Raw genomic sequence first — 23,983 nt, 5'->3', positions numbered from 1 at the left:
TATGACCTTTCCAGGTAGTCAGGGCTTTTTCAGAACATGGTAGCTGAATTACAAGAGTAAGCATCCCAAAAGAAAAAAGCAAGCAAAAGCTGTATTGTCTTTTCTAACCTAGCGTTGTCCATTATATTAATTAAAAATGAGTTGTTGAGGTTGGCCTTTATTCAAAGGGAGGGGAATTAGACACCGTCATTTGATGGCCATGTCAAAGAATTTGTGGACATGTTTTAAAACTACCACATAATCAGAAGTTATTCATTCTGTAACTCTTCTTTAATTCAACCTATCTCTTTTATTGTCAATTAACTAAAAAACTTCCTCCCTTCCCATAGTGGAACTGGTATGTCTTATAAAACACCTGAAGTTGCTCAAGGATATGCTGTAAAGTAAGCATGCATTGTTCCACCCAGTACACAATCAACTTCATACCACTAAGTTTCTGCTTATTTTTTTTTTGATACATACCATATGACTTTTAGCTTTTCAAAATAAGCACTACAGTATGTGAAAATGGGCTTTGGAAAAGATATATTACAGATCAGGCGGGTTCAATTTTACTAATATACATTACAGACCAATTTCACTTTCTACCCCTGGAGCAAAAAAAGGTTGCACTGAGTCTAAAAGCTTCTGGGGGAATAAATGAAAACATTCCTCATACAGTCTAATGCTCCTTTTCTACCTGAGCCAGCTGAAATATGTACAGACAAGGCAACATTCTTTGCTACTTATTCAGAACTGAAATGTGAAAAAAGCACCCATTTCCAGGACTTAGTAAATTGCCACCTATCGGAATTACAGTGGAGAGTCTAAAGAGTCCTGCTAAGTGTCAGATTTTATAGTTGTCTGTAGGTACTTGTTTGTAATGATCTTTAAGTATAGATAAGTCAGAAGAACTTAAATGTTTTAACAGTGTGCCCACCCTAGGTAGTGTGCCTTTCTAAGGAACTTGTTAAAAGGGCTTCTATGGCCCCATCCCTAGAGATTCTCCTCCTATGGAGCTGAAGGGGGGCCTAGGAATCTGCCTTTTAATACCCACAGTTGATTCTAATGCACGTTGTCTATGAGCCATACTTTGGGAAACTGCTCCAAAAGAGAAGAATAACCACAGGCTATAGTGGGGCAGGAAGGAAGGAGATGCTGCACCATTGAACACAGCTCTGAGAAGCTGGAATGATGAGGCCTGTTGTCTAGCAGCCCTTACTCTTGAGGCATACTTGCCAGCTTAAAAGAGAGAGATCCTTTTCAACACCTGTAATGCAAACATTAACCTAGTGAGTCACCTGGGTAATGGGGTTGATTCTCTTAAATAAAATGGAAGTATGGACCCAAATGATTTTCCACTAACCGAAATCACAGCAGCTCCTCCAAAAGGCTAATTAAAAGACAGTAAACACCCAAATCAAGCTGAAGTTTTATTTAAAATGTAAAAGAAATGGTTCTTGCAAATTCTAGTGAATAAAGCAAAAGGATACAGTGCTATTTTCCTACAAGTTAGCCAGCCTATCCAAATACAGGGTAATATACAGTACTTAATGCTGGTAGAGTTTCACAGTAGTTTAGTGTTACAAGATTATCTGTGCCTAGATTATGAAGACATTCTCAGTGTGTGATGCTTAGTTCTGGGTTTACACCTTCACTGAGCATGAACAAGGGCTCCTGCTCCTTGGCCATAGCCAAATCCCTTGGGCCCGAAGTTCTTTGCATAGCATCCTAACAAAAGAAAAGGAAGAATTAGTGCAAGTACGTTAAGCTTTGCTAGTATTGCTTAAAACCCCATGCGACAACAAGCCCCCGTAAGTTAAAAAATAAACTGTTGGTATGCCAAAGAGTTCAAATAATTTAGGATGTAAAATGTGCCATGTAATTATCCTAAAGCTGTGAAGGCAAATCCAGGCATTTTAGTTCTACAGTGTTCAGCTCATGGTTCCACTGAGTTGGAAGCATGAAAGGTCAGGTAAATCATATATTCATTACCTTCACATACTTGTATGCTTTGCTTAAAACCTGAAGTTGAAAGATGACTGTGTGGTGTTTTTACTTGTTTTTGTTTGAGTTTTAAATGATCAGGAACTTTAGATTGTCTGTGGTTCTCTCATTTGTAAGCAACTCTGGATCTTTTATTTTCAAATAGCCAGTGACACCATGCCTTGTCTTTACTATTTTCAGATCATTTTTCTGTTCTTTTTTTATGGTGACATTTCATTAACCAATAGCTAGTGTGGGATATTTATATGGACAGCAGTAAATGAAATTAATTTTACCTTTACAATAGATTTCACCGTCTTTCTCAGTCAAAGTTGTTGACTCAAGACTCTTCCCACACTTGGCACATCGGAAACAGTTTTTGTGCCAGGGCTAGAAGAGACAACTGTGTTATCAGCTCGTTTGAGAGGCCTGTTTCCTGCAGTACAATTTAGATGTGTGGCAAGAAGTAGCTCAGGAAGATCAACCCAAAACAAGCTCCTGACTTTTGTAATTTAAACTCCAACTAAAAGGTATCTACATTCAATGTCTACATTCTTGGTCACCAGCAAAAGGGCTGCATTTAAACTTCATTCACAGAAGACATGGGCTGTGTGCTGTACCTTGGAAGAGCTATTTCCCTAAGAGCAGTCTCAGACCTTGCCACAAGCCCAATCTGCTTGCCTTTTAAAGACTGCCTCTTTTGTGGTTGAGAACACAATACTCCACAGGTTAAGTTCCAAATCCAAACACCTTATCAGAATCAGGTGTTCTGACCCTACTGCTTTTTTTTTCTCTACACTGAATAACCCGTAGTAGATTTCAGGTTTTTAACAGTCTGGCCTTTTTAGTTAACCTTCAGGAGCGCCCCCTGTGAAAACAAGTTTCTTTTAAACATGCAAGTGATTTGTCAAATAAGGGCACCAGTTCAAAAAATTAATAATTCTGATGGAAATTTGTTTTTAAAAGGCATTTATAAGACACAGCACCTGAGTGGGATTTAGAGGAGTTAGGGGGAGTGAGGGGGTAGAGACGAGTTATTCGCTGTTATTAATAGCTCTTTACCTTTCCAGCTCCAATTATCTTCTCGGCAGCATATACAGAATCCCCACATCTGGAACACTTCTCAGCACCTCCGTACTTCTGAGCAAATTTAGAAGTGTTTGGATTGGTTGTAGGCCTGTGAGGTTGAACACTTGTGGAAAGGGCAAAAAAAAATTAGGCAAGACTTCCAAAGGGACCTTATAACTCCACAAGGCAGGAACAGTGGAACCCTAGGACTTAACTGCTATACTGTCTTAAGGATGGAGGCCTTTACAGTCCAGTATAGGGGAAAGAATAAAGAAATTAATCTCAGGTGCAGGCCAGTTACTACTTTAACCTATTTATGGGCTCATTATTATTACAAAAAGACAGACAAAGCCCCAAACTTAGATATCTGCCCCTCTGAATCTAAACAATTCATTTAATCCCCTGTGCTAGCTTCTCCACTAAGCAATTATGTTTTTACCCCAGATTCATATTAATACCATTGGAATCATATCTAGCTTTTACTTCACAGGAGACTGAAAAATCAATGTTAAGCAGTTAAAAAATTATACAAATAGGTTAGTTGACTTAAGGAGTCTATAACTAAGAAAGTGTTTTACAGATCACTTAGTTTCCCAATATATCTTGAATAGGGGAAAGTGTGAATAAACTATTTTCTTCATGGGAAAATACTTTAGAAAACTTGCCGATTACTATGTACAACACCAGACCACAGTGTTGAGTCATTAAGAAAGACTTCTTGGGAAAGGGAGTCCCTACACCTGGTGCTGAAGGATAAGAAGCATGTGGCCAGGCCAAGAAGGAGAACAGGCAAGGTCACATACAAAGACAGGCCTGCAGAGAAGGCTTGCCAATCACTGGAGATGGTGGAGAAGTGGACGCAAAGAGGAGGGTCTCCTGGTCTTTGTGACTTTAAAACTATCACCCCAATCATTGACTTACTTTTGGGGTAATGGATGGATTTGGTTTTGGTTGAGAGAGGGTTTATAGGTATACGTGTTTTGAAAGGTTTGAAATAAAACCTTTGGAAACAAGAATGGATTTAACAAACTGGAAAAGGAGAGAACAAGTACAATTAATTTTAACAAAGGTAAGCTGGGCTCCCATGAGTGATGACATGCAGCAATGAATGACCCTTTTACACCTGTGCACACAAGGCACCAGGGCCCAGAAACTGAGTGTGGAAAAAAACCTACAGAACAGAGAAATGAGCCTTAATGTAGCATACATCACAGTGGAAAGAGACAGGTTTGGGAATCAAACTGAAATGGGTTCAAGTCCTCGTTGTCTGTGTGACCTGACCCTTAGTGTCCTTATCTATAAAATAGGGACAAAAAACATCTGCACCTTGGAGTCACTGTGAGGATTAAACAGAATGAAGATATATGTTCAGCAGACAATAGGCACTCCAATAGAATATTATTTCAGCCAAGCCATAATGCACCATGTTTCAGATCATAAGCTTTGGAATTAAAACTAGGTTAAGATCCAGGCTCTACAATTAACAGTATGACTTTAGGCAAATTACTTAATTGTAGTTGTTTCAATTTGTTCTTGAGTAACACAGGAAACCTACCTGGTAGGATTGTTGTGAGGATTATACGAGTTAACATATGCTAACATTGCTGTCGTGCCTGGCACGATTTATGGTCTTATCCAAGGAAACACCATAAATACAAAGACCACTTTATTGGAGTATTGCACCAATTTTGGCCTCTTCAGTATAAAAGGGATGTGAAAAATGTGAAGCTTAAATGGGGGAATTAACAGGTTAAAAACAGGAATTAAGAGGAAATTCCAAATGAAGTTATTTAGCCTGAATATGAAATACTAAGTGAACTTTAACAGATTTAGCACCTTGATATTTTGGTATTGAAGCCTTTAACACTAGTCTTAAAAACAGGAAATAATTTCAATTTTTAAGTTAGGGAAAAAGTAATTTCTTGATGAGGAAAGATTCTTACATGGAGTGACTCAAGAATTTTCACTGATTCCTGAATTACACATGAGAAACACTGCTCATGAATCAGATATCACATTTCTTTATCATTTAATTTTATGATATCTGGTCTCCAAAGTGGTGAAATGGAAATAAATTTAAATCACTTGCTTTTGAGAACATGACTCCTTGTGGAATGCTACACAATTGGGACTAGATAATCACTGGAATAATTAATAAGAACTTTTTAAGAGTCCAAAACTCAGTATTTAGAATTTAAAGAATAGTCACTAGTTTACATCAGAAAATCTGAGTCGCATTGTTTGCTTAGTTGAAGGTAAAAATCTGGAAACTCCCAGGTTCACCAAACAACATTAACTGTTATAACTCATTTCTGAAGGTTAAAAACATTGTCCTATCTCACCTCTCTGGCTTGATGCCCAGCCTCTCGCCTCGGTCCATGTTGAGCGTGCCAGCGCCCTGGCCATACCCATAGCCTTTTGGCCCATACTTCTTTCCATAGCAGGATTTACAGTAGATCTCTTCATCGTGAATTGCCACTGTTGTGCTATCTAAATTTTTCCTACAAATCACTGAGGGGGAAAAAGTTAAACTTTAAACATGTTCCAAAGATGCCTTTTTCCTTAGAGCAATGGTGGCATAGACACATGGTGTACAAATGGTAAAGGCAGAGGCACTCTCACATTCTTACTTTATCCTGGGGTTTCCCAAAAGCCATGAGACAGCATCTGGACTGGTCAGCTACATTTGAGGATTATTTGCCTTTCTCCATGGGTATGATGGTTGCTTTAGAAATGTATCAGAATTTTAACATCCAGAAGCCTCAAACTTTTCAATATAATTTGCCCCTCTGGCAAGAGGGAGAGAAGTTTCAGAGATGGCTATAATTACATGAACAAAAGGAATAAAACTGACCTTTCCTTGCTCCCACCCTTCAACACTCTTAATCTTTTCAGCCTCTTCATGACAACCTAACAAAGAACAGGAGGGTGGCTGCGTGCCTTGGGAGAGTTGCCTCTGTAGCCACTCCTCTCCAAAAAGCAACCCCCGGGATAAAAGAGGTTTTAAATCCAGAACTTTAGTTATCACTAGTCTAGAATGGGAGGAAGTATTATTCTTTCATTTCCCCACCAGCTTCTCCAGCAGTGGTAAGTATGCTTGAAAACCGTCAAGTGGCTTCAAGTCTGCATGTGTTTCACCTTCTGTCCCAAAGGAGAATACATTCTTTATTGATGGATTTCTTGCCACGAGACATTTCCACGTATACCACTTCATAAAACTGCCAAATGTCATCATGTTTTATCCAGACATTATTTCACTTTCTAAAACTTCAATTAGCTTGAGAAAAAAGTAAATTGTGAGGGAACTCACTGGTAGCACAATCGAGCAGCTGGAAATCAAAGATTAGTGGAAAAAGGAATCCTTCCCTCCCCTACCCCCTGTCCTTAGAGATGGAAAAAAGAAAAAGGAGGAGGGAGGGAAGGAAAACAAAAGGAAGGATAGAAGAAAGGGGGAAGGGAAAGACAACTAGCTGGCTGGTTTAAAATAAATTATGAAGTTTCTGTTATCTTAGACTAAAGTCTTCTCTGTAGAAAAAATACATCTATTCTGGAACCTGTTTATGCTGAAGTACTGAAGTACATTTGTTTAAAGATATAGTTAACCTAAAACCATACACTCTTGAAGGACAAATACCCTTAACAAACAGAATAAATGTAAAAACTTTTTAAAAACCTGTATTAATCAAAGCAAGCTTAAATATATGAAAATTTTACTTCATAAAATTTATATAAAATACAATGTATATAAAATCCCTTTTCCCCAGTCCCTCATCCCTATTCTCTGCAGTAAAATTCTCACTGATCTGCAAACTACTCTGAATTATTTCCTTAAAAGGCTTTAGTCAGCAGAAACAAATATTAGGAAGGAGCAGTAAAAATGACCAGTAAGGAACTTGACATTTAATAAACACTGACTTTATTATGGTCTAGACATCATGGCTTAACCTAGACAGATGAAACTGAGAACAATTTCTAGGGTATTTGCATTTTCTCTTTGTCTCCATACTTTCTTGGTTATAAACCTGCTGAGGAATAGATTTCTTAAAAAAAAAATCAGTAACTTTTTTTTTTTTAAAGATGACCGGGTAAGGGGATCTTAATCCTTGACTTGTTGTTGTCAGCACCACGCTCTCCCAGGTGAGCCGTGGGCTGGCCCAAAAAAGTCAGTAACTTCTAAAACGAGAAATGTTTAAACCAAATCTTATGAGAAACAGTAGCTATTATGGAGATGTACATAGCAAACGTTCATTTTTTGTAACTGAAACTTTCTGTTGTCTGTCTGTAGCTCTCTGCAGAGAAGTTCACACACCTTGAATGCTAGCTAGCTCCTAGAGGGAACAGGGCAATTCAATTTTAAGGCAAGTTTTTCTTAAGATTATTTTATTTTATTTTAGTTTTTGTCCTTTTCATGACCGGCACCCAGCCAGTGAGTGCACCGGCCATCCTCATATAGGATCCGAACCCGCAGCGGGAGCGTCGCCGCGCTCCCAGCGCTGCACTCTCCCGAGTGCACCACGGGCTCAGCCCTGAAGATTATTTCTTAATGTAACCAAATTTATTTTTAACATATGGTTTCTTACAGTAATTTTCCCTGTACAATACTATATAGATAAGGCACATATCTGCATGTGTGGGTGAGTTCCTCTGATGTAACGAATCCTTCATTTTAGAAAATTCTGTCATTTGAAACAAAAAGATGATTAATGGAGAGCTTTCTTAAGCTACTACTCTACCATTTTAAAACTGAGGACTTAGTTTTCATTAGAGGCAATTTGCAGGAGGGGGTTTCTCTCTTGTGTTCCTCTCATTATGAGCTATTTACCATCCTTAGAGCACATAGGCATGTGTCATTTTATGTCCTACTTCCTGTGTACACCAAACACTGATCATTTTCTATCTGTAAACAACAGTAATTCCCAATATGCTTCTATAGGATTTTCATATCCTATGTTCCCTTCCCTCAAACTTAGAATATCAATAACCAGAATAATAGTGAACATTCACTACAAGAGAAGACAGAATCTGAGCTCCTATAGAAATTGAGCTTCTAGAAATGTGAATTTTAATCAATGTGGTAGTAAGCAAGAACATTTCAAAGAGAAGGAGCCTAGCCAAAAAAAGAGAGCTGGGGTGGATGAGGAGTAATTCATTTATTCAAAAACCCGAGCCAGGCCCTTACAGCGTGCCGGCAATCGTGCTAGTGCCAGACTGCATGAATGGCACTGAGCTCTCAGTGTAGCAGGGGGAACGGGGGTGGTAACAAAGTAAAGGACAAAAGAGAGGCCGAGAGTGATGGGGACACAGAGGAAGGTCGAGTCTTGGGCCATTCCTTCTGTCCTTGCTGCTGGGCTCAGCACTCACAATGTCTATGAACACAAACAGGAAAGAAGCACTCCTTGTGCTTCTCCAATCATCTTTGCTAGCAAACCCACAGATTTTTCCTTCAGTAGGTAAACTGAAGCTTTCTACACATAAATCCACAGGAGGCCGAGCCCAGGGAGGTACTCACTGCACAGGAAGCAGCAGCGGTGGAAGCTCCTGCCGTCACACTGCACCTCCTCCGCGTGGTACACGGTCCTCCCGCAGGCCCCGCACTTGTTTCCACCTCCCCAGACAGGCATTCTGAAGGGATAAAGCATTCATCAGAAGTCCCCCAGGCTTGTCTTACACGCTCCCTTGAGGGCTGTTTAAACCCAGGAGACAGCTGCAGCTTTTCTTTCTTTATGAACCACTCTAACCACATCTTTCAAAGGCCTGCGTTATTCCAAAATAACCTCTCTTTTCCTAAATTACAGTCCTTTCATTTGGAAACTCTGGCATGTTGTGCACATGTTCTTTTTTTTCTAGAAGACAAAGGACCTGCATTCATTAGAACAGTAGAGGTCACCAGACATGAAACAAACTATGCCACTAAATCCACAGGAGTTAAGAAGGAAGTGTGGGGAGGGGAAACGCAAAAATTGCCCCACTCCCCCAGTCTTTAATGAACATTTTTTAAAAACCCAGCTGAAGACCTTACACTTGGGTGGAGGTTTTTATTACATGTTTAAGTCATTGTAACACTAAATTCCTCACATTTAACATCCACAAGCTATGACACGCTTTCTAGGGAAGAAGAAAGTGTGTTGCCCTGCAAGAACAAGTTTTGTATTAGTCTGCTAAAGTTATGCACGATTATAGCACAAATAGTTTTGTCTGTGGCTAGTACAACTGCATGCATGGAACTTTGCCGTAACCACAACAAACACCCATCCAGATGGCTATGGTTTAAGTTTTTACGCTTCACTAATCCCAAGGTCCACCAGTCCAGCTAGCACTTGGTTTTCCTTCTGACAGGTCTGTCGGGCCATACAGAATATGCAACCAAGTTCCCTTTCCAGCAATGTGAATTGTTTGCTGAGTACAGTTGTTCAGAATAACCCCTGAATAGCATGGCCTGATGTGATGGTCGAGCTGCAAGTTTAAATCCTAGGCTATCATACTATGATATAGGCCAACATTTTCTGCATCTCCCTTCTGAACAAATTGGTCTAGCCAGACACAGTTTAAAATGCCTAGTTCTGAGTGACCAACATCCTCAAGTGCCCTGGCCAGTACAGAAAGCTGTCCTGCTAAGAAAGCATGCTATGTCTGCCCTGCCCTGAGCAGTATCTAAAAACAAAGTAAAATAACTCCTTTTTCCCCACCATCCTTTTCAGACTTCCCTTCTGTAAGTGATATTTGCAGCCCTTGCCTGTTAAGTCTCCTCGGATGAGCTGCTTGCTTCTCTAGGCGAAAGCTCGTTAAGAAAGCTGAGATCTCCTTAACTAACCTAAATCTGGTTAGGAAAAGAAGGGAAAAGGAGTGCTGCTAAGCAGAAAAGATTGAAGAACCTCCAACCCCTAAAATAAAGAGGGGCAGTGAATTCCCATCCTACTCCTTAAGACAATCCAGAACAAAACAGTTTCCTTAACTACAAGATAAAGCCTTTCCAAGAAAAAGATTTATAAATTGAGTCACTGTGGTGGGCATCTTTCTGACACAGTATTCTCTTGCCCCTCTTCTGGTAATACCTTTCACAGATTGTCTTCCAGGGCAGCTACCACCTATGTGGTTTAGAGAAGTATTTATTGAAATGCAGTCTCCTGGTGACAGTCCATCGTTCTTGTTACCAATTTGAGACACAATTCAGGGAAGCATTTAGAAACTTTTATATAATTTTATGCCACAACAACCAAGAGCATGATCAATGAACTTATCTTATTGAACAGAAGAGTATCAATCTGAACTTGGAAATTAATACAGAAATAATAGTCCTTTACCACAGATAGTTTGGAAAGCACTGGTTTTGACTGTAGCCCAGAGTGCCAGGGCCTCAAGAGCAGATGGGTTTTGAAAGACGGGCCCAGGGCATCCATGGGACCTCAGGGCTTGCTGTCCAGGACCACGTCAGGTCTCTGCTCCCTGCATTCCAGTGCAGTGATCCATGGCCACCACATGTGTAGTACAGGTGGGCCCAGGTATGGCTCAGGCCACTGCTCTGGAAGGTGCAAGTGGTGAGCCTTGGCGGTATCCATGTGGTACTAATTCTGCAGGCACACAGAGTACACAAGCTGTGAATGCATGGCTTCCTCCACCTACATTTCAAAGGATGCCTCAGAGAGCCTCAGGGTCCAGACAGAGACTTACTGCAGGAAGCCCCATAGGGCAATGCTTATTGGAGCTGTGGGGGTGGGGTCACCCCAAAACCCATAACTGTATAGCTGCCAGCATGAAAAGCCAGCCTGGGAGAGCCACAGGCACCAAGCACCCTACCCCAACCCCCAACCAAAGAGCAATGTGGGCAACACACAGCAAAGCCGTGGGGCTGCCAGAAGTTTTGAGGGTCCAACCCCCATCCCAGTGTGTCCAGACAGTGGGACACTGGGGTCAAAGGAAATTATTCTCAAGCTTGAAGATCTAATGTTGTTTACCCCATCGGGTTTTAACTTACTTGGGACATGTTATCCCTGTCCATTTTGTGCTGCTGTAGCAGAATACCCGAGACTGAGTAATTTATAAAATGCAGAAATGTATTTCTCACAGTTGTGGAGGCCGGGAAGTCCAAGATCAAGGCACCAGCAGGTTCTGTGTCTGGTGAGGGCCCAGTCTCTGCTTCCAAAGTGGTGCCTTAAATGCTGCATCCTCCAGAGGGGAGGAACACTGTGTCCTCTTATGGCAGAAGAGAGCAAACCCAGTCCCATAAGGCCTTCTTATAGTGGCATTAATCTATTCATGAGGGTGGAGCCCTCACGACCTAAACTCCTCCCATTAGGCCCTAACTCCCAAAGCTGTTGCACTGGGGATTAAGTTTCAACATGAGTTGGAGGAACAAAAACATTCAAACCATAGCAACCACCAACTCCAGGAGTGGGCATGTGATTCAGTCATGGCCAATCAGACCACTGCATTCTCCCTTCTGGCCACAGTATTGGTTTAGGAGTGGGCACATGACCCAATCCAGTTCAAAGAAAGTTAAACCCAGGGCTTTGGTTTAGAACTGTGTGTATATAGGCATGGAGGTGCTAGCAGCTGTCTAGCCACTTCTAGAACCAGCACAGAGGAAAACAGATGGTTTTGATGTTTTGAGCCCCTGGATTCAGCTATGCCTCATCTTATCCTGCACTCCTCACTATGTGAACCAGTAAGTTTTCTTTTTAAGCCATCTGGAATTGGAACTCCTGTTCCTTGAAACAAACAAATTACAACAACACAAACAACAGGCAACAACAACACACCAAAGAGACCTGACTGATATGACTAGTTACCCATTAAACTGTTGGTCTCATTTTGCAAAAAGCCTACTTCTCTCATCCAGACAGGAACAAAGTAATTCCAAGGGTCCACAAATGTTACCAGGCTTACTGGGAATGCATCCACACCGGATTAACATCTTGCAACAACTGAACGTATTTGCAAGCTTCCATTTTGTAGTTGCAGAAATTCTTTATTCCCTTCCCTGGAGACAGGTGCTCCATTGTTTAAATGCGGAATGAAACTTGAGCCTAACTGCAAAACCTAAGACACAAAGCCTTGGCTCCAGCAGCCTGCACTGGCTTGAGTTTGGAGTGCAATTGGTAATACTGACTAAAAATATCACCTGCCTCCAAAGTTACCTGTGTTCTGGAATGCTCATGGATGCAACAGACATCTGCTGGAAGTTCTCTCATGATTCTCTCAGGAAACCAGAGGCCAAATCCAGGCCTGTAGGTAATGATACCACAGTTACTTGCTCTGGATCCAAGTATCGGCTGGCTCTTAAAATACTTTATTATTGTTGAGACATTTCTATTATTGAGGCATTTCTCATATTACAGAATGAGTTGTTTAATATCAACCTGGTATCTTTCCCTTTCACACATTTACTTTGGAGCAATCACCAATAATGAGCCAGATTTCTATCAATACCAAAATTAGACTAGGCTGTCTTTGGATAACATTTAAAAATCCATTTTAAAAACCTAATTAATCCCTTCATGTTGTTTTCTTCCATGCCATTGAAAAGCAGCCTGGATTTTTTTAAAAGGAAGTAATATCTTCCCTTTCTTTATGTAATTCAGGGTTTTAGGCTGAACCCCTTATGGACATTTCCTGAATTTGGCAGGAGGAAGTGTGATGATCTTCCATTTCTGTCACTGTTGGCATTACTTTGCATATTAAAAAAAAATGCAAGGCTTCACTTTTCCTACAAGCCTTTGGCTGCACTACTACACAACAGCTGCCATTAATCACAGCAAACTGGATTTGCACTGAGCAATCTGGGCCACATGCCTTTCCCAAATCTTATGCATTAATTTACAGAATGGCAAGAGCAGAAATAAAATCCCACTTTACACACATGTCATAAAACAGGCCAAGCACAGGCTGATTCTCCATTTCTTAGTCTTGTTCTTTGGTTTTCAGTGTCTGAAAGAGTTCTAGCACTAGGATTTATCCACTGTATTAGAATAAAAAGCCTGGTTTACATCTGAACACCTAGGGTAATTTCTCCTTGCTGCTTCTCCCCAGTCTAGGACACCACCTAACATTCAAAAGACTCACCCCTACAGGAAAATTACTATAGTCTAAATTTGAGTCATCTTGTGGTGAAGTTACCTCACTCTCTGGATAAAACCAACCAAGAGCTGCAAAATGACCACATGGATCACTCTCCCACCACCAGTGCTGCATTTACTGTCTTTAGAATCTGAGTGACTTGAATCCATGAATTTCAAGTCTACATGTCACCACTTACAGTTTAAGTTATCTGCTCTGATACTAAAAGTTTGGAGTGAGTCTGTCTATAAACCCAGATTCTAAATGCTTCCAAAGGTTTTGACATTTTATTCCTACATACAGGGCTTTGTTATTATAATACTAGAACCTGTCTATAATCTGATTTACCAAAAAGGGAGAATTTATTATACACCAGTCTCACTTTAGCCACATAGAGTAATCACTTGTTAAAGAATGTAAGAAGAATGTAAGTAGCACCATCCCCAATTACGAGTTTTAGCAAGGCCAGAATTTGAGAGCTGTAGTTAGTTGGAAACTAAGCTTTATTCAATGCCTGTTCTAATTTTCTTCTGCTATCCAAACTACCTGCTTAGTCTACTTCCCTTACCTAAGTGGATACCACTGAACCAAGGAAGAATGTTTCATGTCTTAGTGATTGGCTACCTGTTTCATTTGGCTTCTCCTACTGAAGCCAAATCCTCAACATAGCCTTTAAGACAGCTCAGCATAAGGGTGAATTAAGAGCATGGGTTTTGGAGCCAACGCAGTGTCATTTCCCTCCCCTGTAAAATGGTAAAATTAGGATAACAGTACCTTCTTTATAGAGTTGCTCACAGAATTTGATGAGATAATGCATAGTGGGCACTCAATAAACAATAGCACCTATCATCAGTACTTAATAATGTACAAACTTTGTTACCAACACTCATCTTCCCCTAATCCATATCACATATCCATTCCTTCAATTTGCCCCTAATCCCTCCCCATCAAGGCAAATGACTTACCTCCCTCCCTCATCCAGCTAACTCCTGATTTCATTTCTGTATCTCAAGTATTCTTCTAGGGTAAGGGCAGCTTATAAGCACTGCACAATGCTTTACTTTTTATGAAGCTCTCATATAAATGTATTAATTCAACAACATTGTATAAGTGATATACTGGGTTAGGAACTAAGGATAAAAGGGGTATAAGGAAGGGTGCATGTTTCTTAAGGAGTTCTACTTTAGTAGTAAAAATATGTAAATAAATAATGGCAATGCAATATAACCAATGACACAGAAGCACATGGATGGTTTATTTTTACAGGCATGGCAAAATGGTTTCATTTTGCTGATCCATTCATAGTGGATTCCTGGAACTATGTTGAGAAAGATTGCAAAGTTCAGTCCAGGTTCCACATTAAAGATTATTGTGATTAATAATGTCTGTCATGGAAACTGCAGTACAAATGGCACCTCCTCGATATTCCTGATATAACAGCAAGAGTGTGGAGCTTAAGATCAGACAGACATAACTTGGAAAGCCAGTTAACAGCTCTGTGATCTTAGCCAGTACCTTAACCTTTGACCTCAACTTCCTTAGCTGTAATTTGGAAATGCATGAGAACTATCTCATGGGTGGTTGTGAAGATTTAATGAGATGTAATGAGTTTGTAAAGTACCTGGCAAAGAGCCAGTACTCCACAAATGTTGGTTTCCTTTCCCTTCAGGAGCACTGGGCCTGAATATGCCACCATGTTCAATCATTAGGTAACTTGCTGAGGTCACTCAACTCCAAACAAGCAACCACAGTGTCATGTTTTGACTTCAGAACCACAGCCATCCCCAAAACTCCCATATGTGATTTTCTGCAAAGAACATTAAGGGTTTAGACCATTCCAATCACCTGAGAATTATCAGTCCTTGAGTTACTAAACTACATGCACAGGAACACCTTCCTCTCTACCCAGTCCTCATCCATCCAACTAGCCGTAAGTGGCCTCTACATACCAATCTCAGACCCAACTGCTACTTTCAACCAAAAAGCTCTCTACCACTACACTCTGCTAAGTCTAATCTCACTATAGAGGGAAACCTTCCATCAGGTAAACTTTCCTGTATTTACTTCAACCTCACAATTCTGACTAATTCTATATTCTATTTCCACTTATATCTTCAACTTGGAGTACAACAAAGTCCTCAACATAGACCTGGATGACAAATCACATATTGTAATTAAAATGCAACTATGCTATAAGCTTGGCAACCCTGACCCCCAACATCTGCCATAGCAACACACAATCTGTGCAAACTACAAGATATTTAATTACTCCAACAATGTAGCATTTCTATGATTTTCTACATGCAAACCGAGATTTATATGCCAAGTCTACTATAAATTTGACAAATGAACATAGGTTGGTTATTTGATCTGCTAGTTTTCTTATTTTAAAAATGAAGATAATGCTTATTTCTATCATAAGGCAGTTCTGAGGTTAAACAATATATGCAAAACAATTAGAACAGTGTCTGCCACAAGACAGGTGGTAACAATTACAAATACTTCTATAAAGCTTACTATATGCTTTACTTATGTTAAGTAGTTTACTTATATTAAATTATTTCCTCATAACAACTAAGGTAGGCATTATCATTATTCCCATTTTCTGGGTGGGGAAACAGGCATAGAGATAGTGACTCATAACTACAAAACCAAAACAAAATTACCAACTTAAAAATGATAACCAATGAAATCCAAATTCAATTTTATTTAACGGGTGTTTTGCTAAAACTAAACCACTGCTAGCAACACAAATATAATACTGACCTCTATAGCTATGGCAAAGGTTCTTTTTAAGTTTATTTCCTGTACTGCTGTGTGCTGGATGAGGATTCAATTCTCTCTTCATTATTCTCTTTTGGAAGTACTGTGAAACCACCATGAAACTTTTCCTATAGTGAACTGGGAAGTCATTTGACCCTAATGTATTACATGGTGTCTGTCCTTTTCTTATTATTCAAAGACAATTAGCAGTACTGTTGGCACAATGACACTGTAAACAAAAAAGCAAGGGATGTGATATCCTTTGCAAATAATTTACAATACATTTCTATTGGTTTTCCTCTATGATTTACAACAATAAAAATTTTTTAACAATCAGAAACTGCCTGGCTCTTCCACAATCCAGATTGAGAAACACTCCCCTAAGTCAGGATTCTTAACATTAGGGTCCACAGATTCCTTTAAATTCCGAGGGCTGGTGAACTCAGTACCATGTACTTTATTTTATGCACTTAAAAACACATTGAGAAGGGGTAAAGAGGCTTCAAGTGACTGGCAAAGAGATCCATGACACAAAAACAGATAGAAATCCCCACCTAGGGTAATCAAGGCCCCAAGGAAGTCTGGAAATTCTCATCCAAAGAACCCAAAGGATGCCATGCAAATACCAGCCCAGGAAATGATACGGTGCCTTGAGGAAACCTGTGAATATCTGCAAAGGGAAGAAAGCTGGCTGCCAGTCAAGGCCTAGGGGATACTGTTCAAATCCAAGTCAGCCCTCTCCTGGAGGAAAGAGACTTTCACCAAAAGCCATTTCCCCCGTATATTCAATGAAGTGTGGAATGTTGCCTAACTCCAAGGAACCTCTCCCAGGCTAGGCTGGGCTTTGTACGAGCATCAACGTACCTTAGGACAACCCTGCAAGGTATATGCTATTGTACCCATTTTACAGGATGAAGTAACTGAGGCCAGAGAGTAAAGTTAACTTGCCCAAGGGCATCAAATGGGTGCTGGAGCTGGGATATGAATTTGGGCCTGATTGGCTTCAGTCCTGCCCTTTCTGCCATGCGACCTCTCCCACAGGGGGTTCCCTCTCCCTCACTCATTTGATTAATCTCATTTTTGACAGAAAAGAAAAATTAGAGATCCAGATCTCCATAGCTATTTAGTGGCAGAGTTGAGTCTGGACCCAGGCTTTTAAAGCTCCTCATTTATTGCTGCCCCCTCTAATCTATACCAACATTCTTGCTGTTGTAGGATAAAATACAATTTCCTCAAAATCCAAGTGATTTTACAATTTCATCAAGACAGGCCTCCAATCAGTACTGCTTTCAGCACATTACTTAGTATACACCACTATCAATCGATATTTGTTGTATACATTTGGAGGAACCCATTAAAAATTTATGATAGAAACTTTAGATCAAATCTGCTAACAAATACCTATTGTTTGAGTCAAATTAACTCTTTGTTCCCCACAACTGCAATCTTATTCGCTCCTTTCTTCATTCAATTAACCAATATTGGCTCTGGTCCAACCATGTTGAAGCCACCCAAGCAATCATTGTGAGTTTCAAAAATTCATGGGATGTAGATCCTGCCTCTAAGGTAACATGGCTCTGAAAGAGCAAAGGAGACTAGACTGAAAGGAGAAAGAACCCTGAGAAATATCGACAAAAGTATCTATCAGTAGCAATCAGCGTGACAGAGATGACCCAGGAGGTAGTGGGGGTACTTCATAAAATTGTTTATAGTTTGGTCTGGAATTTTGAAATTATGTGAGATTCTCCCCCTTAAAATCTATCATCCAACTCTTTCCTGAAAAATTTAAGTCAAAATATAGCCAACTTTGTGGGTTGTCCCATTTGAATTCCTGGCATTTTATAAGCAGAGCTTTAAAACAGGTTAGTCAGATAAGAACTAAAGAGACTATGTTCACTGTCTGAGTTAAAAAATTACTACCCCAAATAAAAAGATTTTCTGTATTACAAAGTGAAAATGTGCTTGGTCTGCAGACTGCAAATAAAACAGGTTAAACATTTTGGGTAAACAAATATCTTTCAACAAACGTCGTGGCTTAGGAGCGGGTGGTGGATCCGCCGGTTTAGCAAGCTCTCCCCAGTCCCTGTGGGGTGACTACGTGGAGCTCTTGAATCCAGCTCTGGAACCCAGAATGTGATTTTCAGGACCTGTGACAGAATTTCACAACCAAGCATTCTTGCATCCCTCTTTGTACCTGAACGGTAGAAAGTTCCAGAAAAAGCTAGGAGTGATCGGCTGACGTTCCGCTGCTTGTTCAACACTGAAGGTTCGGCGCTTGGTGGGCAGAGACCACCAAACAATGGGCATGCCAGGAACTCTACGGCAGCAGAGGAAGGACTACGGGCTCGGCGGACCGTAGAAGCCCCCACCTCACCCCCAGGGCACCAAATCAGACCTGGGAAGGTCGCCGTCAGCGCGCCTCACACTCGGGGCGAAGGAGACCCCCAAGATTCGGACCCCTTCCCCAGGAGAGGGAGTGAATCGACCGATGAAAGGTGGGGCTCAAGACTCCTAAAAGGCGGACTGGCAGCAAGACCCGCCTCGCCCCAGAGGCTACTGAGAAATTAAAAGGTCACGCACAATTATTTACCTGCCCGCAGCCAGGATTCCGAGGGCAGGATCTGGGTGGCCGCGGGGAACGAGGCAGGTGTTTGGGGGGATGGGGAAGTGGGCGTGTTTGGGAAAACGGGCACGAGGGTAGAAGTATAGCTGGGGGCATAACGGGGACCGGGATGGGCAAGTCGGAAGAGACGGGGGTGGCGGGGAAGGTTGCAGGCAGGGCGGCCTCAGCACCCCGGGAGGCGGTGGGAACCCCCCTGCCCTGGGGTGGAGTAGGCTGAGTGGCGGAGACGCCCCCATCCTCTACTCACTCGAGTCGGCGGCGGAGCACGCACCGCAGGCGCAGATGAGCTTGAACCGGGCGGAGGGCGCAGAGTCCAGGAGCCGCGGCAAAGAGCGCGCCGACGCCTTTTAGAGACTCCCGGCGGGCGTGTCCTGTCTCCGCCCCGCCCCCTCTCCGCCCCACGCCCCGCCCAGCGGATTCCCGGAGCCGCCTGGGCAGCTGGGGCGGCTGGCGGGAGGGCTGGTGCGGCTCGGCTCCGGGCTGGGGACCAGGGGACAAAAGGCAGGAGTCCCGCCTTTCCTCCCGCTTACCGCCCGGCATCTTCCCACGTCTCGGGACCAATCCTGCTGGCCTTACCCCTCCCTCCCAACGAGACCCGGCAGCTTCCAGAAGCCATTAGGACTTGGAAAAGGGGACTTCCTTATCCATCAGTGAAGGCGGGCACTGGGACGATCCCGTCGAGACACAGCCCCCGCCACTCTGCGACGGACCTTCACCCCTGGGCACCGATTCCCCTTCTTCAGGAGGGAACAGTCCGAGGTCGGAGGGGCTCCCGCAGTGAGAACGTCGGCCACACGGGGCTTCCCGCCGCCCTCCGCCTCGCCGTAGCCTTATAAGTAAACTCAACGTGGTTAACTTCCCTGGTGTATAAATGTTCTCTGGCCCGATTTCCAGCTTCTGGGAATCCGCAGCTTTCCTGTTCTCATCTAGACTAAATAAATGACGTTACGAAAGCGCCTCATTCCCCAAGTGTTTTGCTTTTCCCACCGCGAGGGCACGCCATACGTTGCTCAGGGGAGGAAACCTAAGCCCAGGCAGAAACCCCGGGCACCAAAAGGCCCTGGGCTTCTATTTGTGAATGTCAGAAAAGCTCTGGAATGCCAGTGACAGCCAAAGGGATCTAATCCTGAGCTACAGGATGATAGATTGTTTTAGATGAAAAGGAAAATAAACAATGTCTTCTCTGTCTGGTTCACACTCTAAGCCTCCTGCCATCAGTCATGATCCCTGAGACTTGATATTTGGGGAGTGGGAAGCTCAAAAAAGGCGGTGGCCAAAACTACCTTTCACTCCACAAGTAGCTTCTTCTTGTCCAGAGCCTCTCAACCTCTACACTACTGACATCTTGGGCTTGATAATGCTTCGTTGTGGGGGTCTATCCTGTGCATTGTAAGATGCCTCCACTCAGTAGAGGCCAGTTGCACCCTTCCCCCCATGTTGTGACAATCAGAAATGTCTCTCTTGGGCATTGCCAAATGCCATCTTGGGGGGAGGGCAGGGCGCAGTAGTTGAGAACCACTACTCTGGTATGCATCTGCATACCAAAGTGCAGAACTGGCTTATAATATTATCATTGTTTTATATGCTGGGGCTAATCCAGGATAAACTCATTGTCGTAGCAGCCTTATTCTCAGTCTACCAAGTACTGTACAAAAACACATAGTGGCAATTGACAGCTCCTGATTTTGTGGCAAAAATCTGGAAGTGAGCTTTTCTAAATATGGGCAATCCATATTTTCACGATGTCAGCTAATATAAGTGACTTGACTCCTGCGGCCAACGTGAAAATACTGATCCTCAGATTCTATATTCGCGTTAGCTCAGCTGCTTACAGTGCTTATTCTTTCTTGCATAGGTTTGTGTAGTGTTTCTACTGAATGAAACTGTCAGTGAATTTCACTGCAGGACTGGTTTTCAGCAAGCCATTTTCTTTCTGTCTTTCCCTTGAGTTCTTCTCGATGCCTCTGTGGAAGGGGCCTCCTTGACCTGATCTGTTTATTTTCTGTCAAGCTCCTGTTGTCCCTAAATTCCACAGCTACATCTTATCATTTGAAGTTGGGCTTGCTTCTGACCTAAAAGTATTTCTTGCTATCTGGCCTTGTATATGTCTCCGTATATTTCACAATGAGTCTGGGGGTGATGCACAACATTTGATTTTTAATAAATCTGTATTTGTATTTAATTATCAACATTTAAAAACATATTCTATTTTCCTTTTCTTTAAACATTTTCTTAAACTGTTGACTCTCAGTTATGAACATAAATTCTGTAAGTTTTTTTAGACAGTGGTTTAAAAGAAAGAGTGTGCCTTTGGAATCAAACGCATGGTTTCAACATATAGGGGTGCTGTCTGTGGATTGCTTGAATTGTATTCCTCAAAGTCCATCCATTAGAAGCTTAATTCTCACTCTAACTGTTGAGGGTTACATTATTTTCTGTAATGTGAGACCCCTGCGTTGCTGTAAAGCCACCATCAAAGAAGACCCTCACTAGATTGTTCCCTGGACTTTGGACTTCCTAGCCTCTGAAACTAAAAAATAAATTTCATTTTCTTGCAAATTATCCAGTTTCAGGTATTTTGTTAAAAGCAACAGAAATTGACTAATACGAATGGTCTTCAGAAGATTCACCGAAAACTTGTCTTATCTTCTAATTCCATTTTTCCATGAACTTTTTGAAGTGCCCTCATATAGCTCTGCACCTACTAGCTCCGTGAGTTTGGGCTAAGTACTTAACAGCTTTGCACCTGTTTCTTTGGCTATAAAAAGGGGATAGTACACATCTTGCAGAATTGTTGTGAGGATTAAATCAGATGATGTATGTAAAATGCCAAGCATAGCGATGGTACATGCTAAATACTCAATACATGACGGTTGTTATGTTAAGCAAGGATATCTTGATGTCCTTTTCCACCAGTTCAGAAAAATAGAAGTAGTACTTTGCTGAAGACTCATCCTGATTCCACGCGGTCCTAGTCCATTTGACCCATTCAGCCTTATACTAGGCAAAAATGAAAAATTGAAAGTTAAATGTGGAATTAAAAAGGGGTTATTCCTCTCAATCTGGGCAAATTCTCCCCCTAGCCCTTCCCCAGGCGCACAAATTTCTTTCTACTGAGGGCTCTTAATTGCTTTGGAAAACACTTAATACCTTCCTACTAAAATCCCCCAGAAGGCAACATAGTGTGCCTGATGGGTTTTTTTTCCCCCACTCAAAATGCGCATAATACTTGTAACAACTCCTTCATTCTCTGGACCATCAACCAATTTTGAATCAAAGTTCTCTGTCAAAGCCACTGTCCTAAGGCAAGTTGAACCAAGGTTGCCTTTCTTCATGACCTTACGCTCCATGCTTAGATTTTTCAAATATTTTTATTATTTTTATTTCATGCCACTTTTTCTTAACAAAACTCTGAGTCACATGAGTGAAAATATAAACACAAAGCCTCTTTATGTTATTTTAGGGCAAGGGTTGCTTCCCAGAAGCCAGCTAGGCTATGGTGGAAACAAATTTTTTAGAACATATTAAATAAAGGAAAAAATTTCTCACTTTGCTAATCTATATTCTTAATAATACAAAAAGAAGCAACTGTTATACCTTATTTCTTAGCTAAGAGCATAGCAGCAGTCCTGGGAATTAAGAATTACTCATAATCCTAATACTGTGTGATGCATTTTCTGACAGATAAAAGAATAATGTAAGTTATATATTCTTAAATTTTGAAAGGTAGATGAGAGTATTCTTGATATTTGTCATAATTGCTTTTTTTTAAACCTGCCATAAACTCTTATTTCCTCCATTTCCTAACCCTCTTTTTCTAGTAAGTACTATTTTCATTCAGTGCTGTTATCTTCTACTACAGTGTTATTTGTTCTTTTTGATGAAAGCTTTCCAGCTTTTCTAGCTCTGCTTATGCTTTTTTATTATAGCAAAGATTTTCTAGTTCTGCTAGTATGAAAAACACCGTCCACTTTAACCTCCAAGACAGCCCATTCTCTCCATATTATCTTAATCCCGTAAATGCACTATTTCACTTTTCTCCCCTATTTTTAGTCGGTAACATCGCCTTCTTCATTTACATTCACAGCCACTGGCCAACATTTCCTTGGCTTTCCTCCACTTTGCCTCTAGTGCCCATGTTTTCTCCCACGATTGTACTTACTTACTGTTATACTTACGGGGATGGGTTGTTCCTGCTGTCCCTGGTCTCCGAGGAGCAAGGTTCTCCCACTCCCTACCAACAATATCCACTCTGCGTGGGTTTTTTGATTCCTTTATTTGACATTCTGTAGTGATACCCTTACTTTCCAATTTCTGTCTCTACACTTCCTTTCCTTTCAGATGACAAAAATGCTGTCTATCCCATATTTTTAAAAGCTGACAAACTTCTCTGACTCTTGTACTCTTGTAGTGGGTATTTGTGGTTGCCTCTCCAGCATCCATTCTTTTTTCCCCAGAGGCCCAGGTTTCTGTTTGGGAGTTTGCACGTGATTCTGCAGCCCTGGTTCAGGGGTGGAGCACTGGATTGGGAATGGGGAGGAAGCATGTGACCTAAGCCGCCCAATCAGAGTGAATCTCAGAACTCTGCTGGGTTGCTGAGACAGCCATGCTCACTTGTTTCTGGAAAGTGCTGTGTACTTATAGGAGACGTAGAGTTGTTGCAGCCATTTTAACTAGTAGGGAGCTGGCTAGAGGATGAGTCAACACAGAGAGAAGGACAGAGACACGGAGCTAGAGCTCTGAACAAACAACTCATGATGTTGCAGGATCTTTTCATCATGGGAGCAAATGAGTTTCTGTTGTTGTGTACTCCATGTTGAGATGGACTGTCTGTTACTTGAAGTTAGGACTTCCAACTGATTGTCGTGGCTTAAAACTACGTCCATAAACTCTTTGATATTCCTCTCATCAACAGGTGGAATTTAAGTCATCCCCCTCCTCTTGAGTATGGGCTGGATTAATGACTTGCTTCTAGAAAATAGAATGAAGTACATGATTCTGGGACTAAGTCAAAAAAGGAATTCTGACTTCCTCCTCATTTTTCTCCCTACCCTCTTTGCCTACACCCCTACCCTTCTCTCTGTCTCTGTCTCTGTCTCTCTCTCTCTCCACTTGCTCTGGAGGAAGCCAGCTGCCATGTCAGGAGACTCAAGCAGCCTATGGCGGCTCACGTGGTGAGGAACAGAGGCCTCTGGCCAGCAGCCCCAGAGGAACTGAAGCCTTCTGCCAACAAATATGAATGAGCTTGGAAGGAGATTCCACAGTCCTGTCAACTCTTGAAATGAATCCAGCCCTGGCTGACACTTTGACTGCAACCTCCTGAGAGACCCTGCGACTCTCATTGTGGTCATCAGAGAATTCCTAATTGCCACACCAATTACCATTTTTCAGTGCTCACTTTACTTGACGTCTTGGTTATTGAACAATGTTGAATAAATATATGATTGCGTGTACATGCACTGAATGGAATCTTCTAAGAAGCTTCACACTTCTGAAGTTTCACACATGTTA

General features: G+C 41.7%; 2 protein-coding genes across 2 annotated transcripts in view; one reads left to right on the top strand and one right to left on the bottom strand.

The window, feature by feature from the left end:
• Nucleotides 1-23,691, top strand: part of ZDHHC17 (zinc finger DHHC-type palmitoyltransferase 17) — a 117,701-nt gene extending 94,010 nt beyond the window's left edge. Inside the window, exon 17 of the mRNA XM_063075666.1 lies at nt 23,596-23,691. Coding sequence (XP_062931736.1) covers nt 23,596-23,650 — 55 coding nt within the window. The 3' untranslated portion in view covers nt 23,651-23,691. The remainder of the gene's footprint in view (nt 1-23,595) is intronic.
• Nucleotides 1,434-18,779, bottom strand: CSRP2 (cysteine and glycine rich protein 2). The gene is made up of 6 exons (XM_063075879.1): nt 18,720-18,779; nt 8,543-8,655; nt 5,376-5,544; nt 3,028-3,157; nt 2,262-2,355; nt 1,434-1,710 (listed from the first exon to the last, which is right to left on the bottom strand). Exons 2-6 carry the CDS (start codon nt 8,652-8,654, stop codon nt 1,634-1,636), a joined length of 582 nt encoding a protein of 193 aa, XP_062931949.1. The 5' UTR covers nt 8,655; nt 18,720-18,779; the 3' UTR covers nt 1,434-1,633.
• Nucleotides 23,692-23,983: the final 292 nt, after the last annotated feature.

This window comes from Cynocephalus volans, chromosome 12 (assembly GCF_027409185.1).
Source record: "Cynocephalus volans isolate mCynVol1 chromosome 12, mCynVol1.pri, whole genome shotgun sequence".
Taxonomy (NCBI): Eukaryota; Metazoa; Chordata; class Mammalia; order Dermoptera; family Cynocephalidae; genus Cynocephalus; species Cynocephalus volans.
Note: the sequence above shows the minus strand (reverse complement) of the source record. Positions and strands in the feature narration are given on the sequence as shown.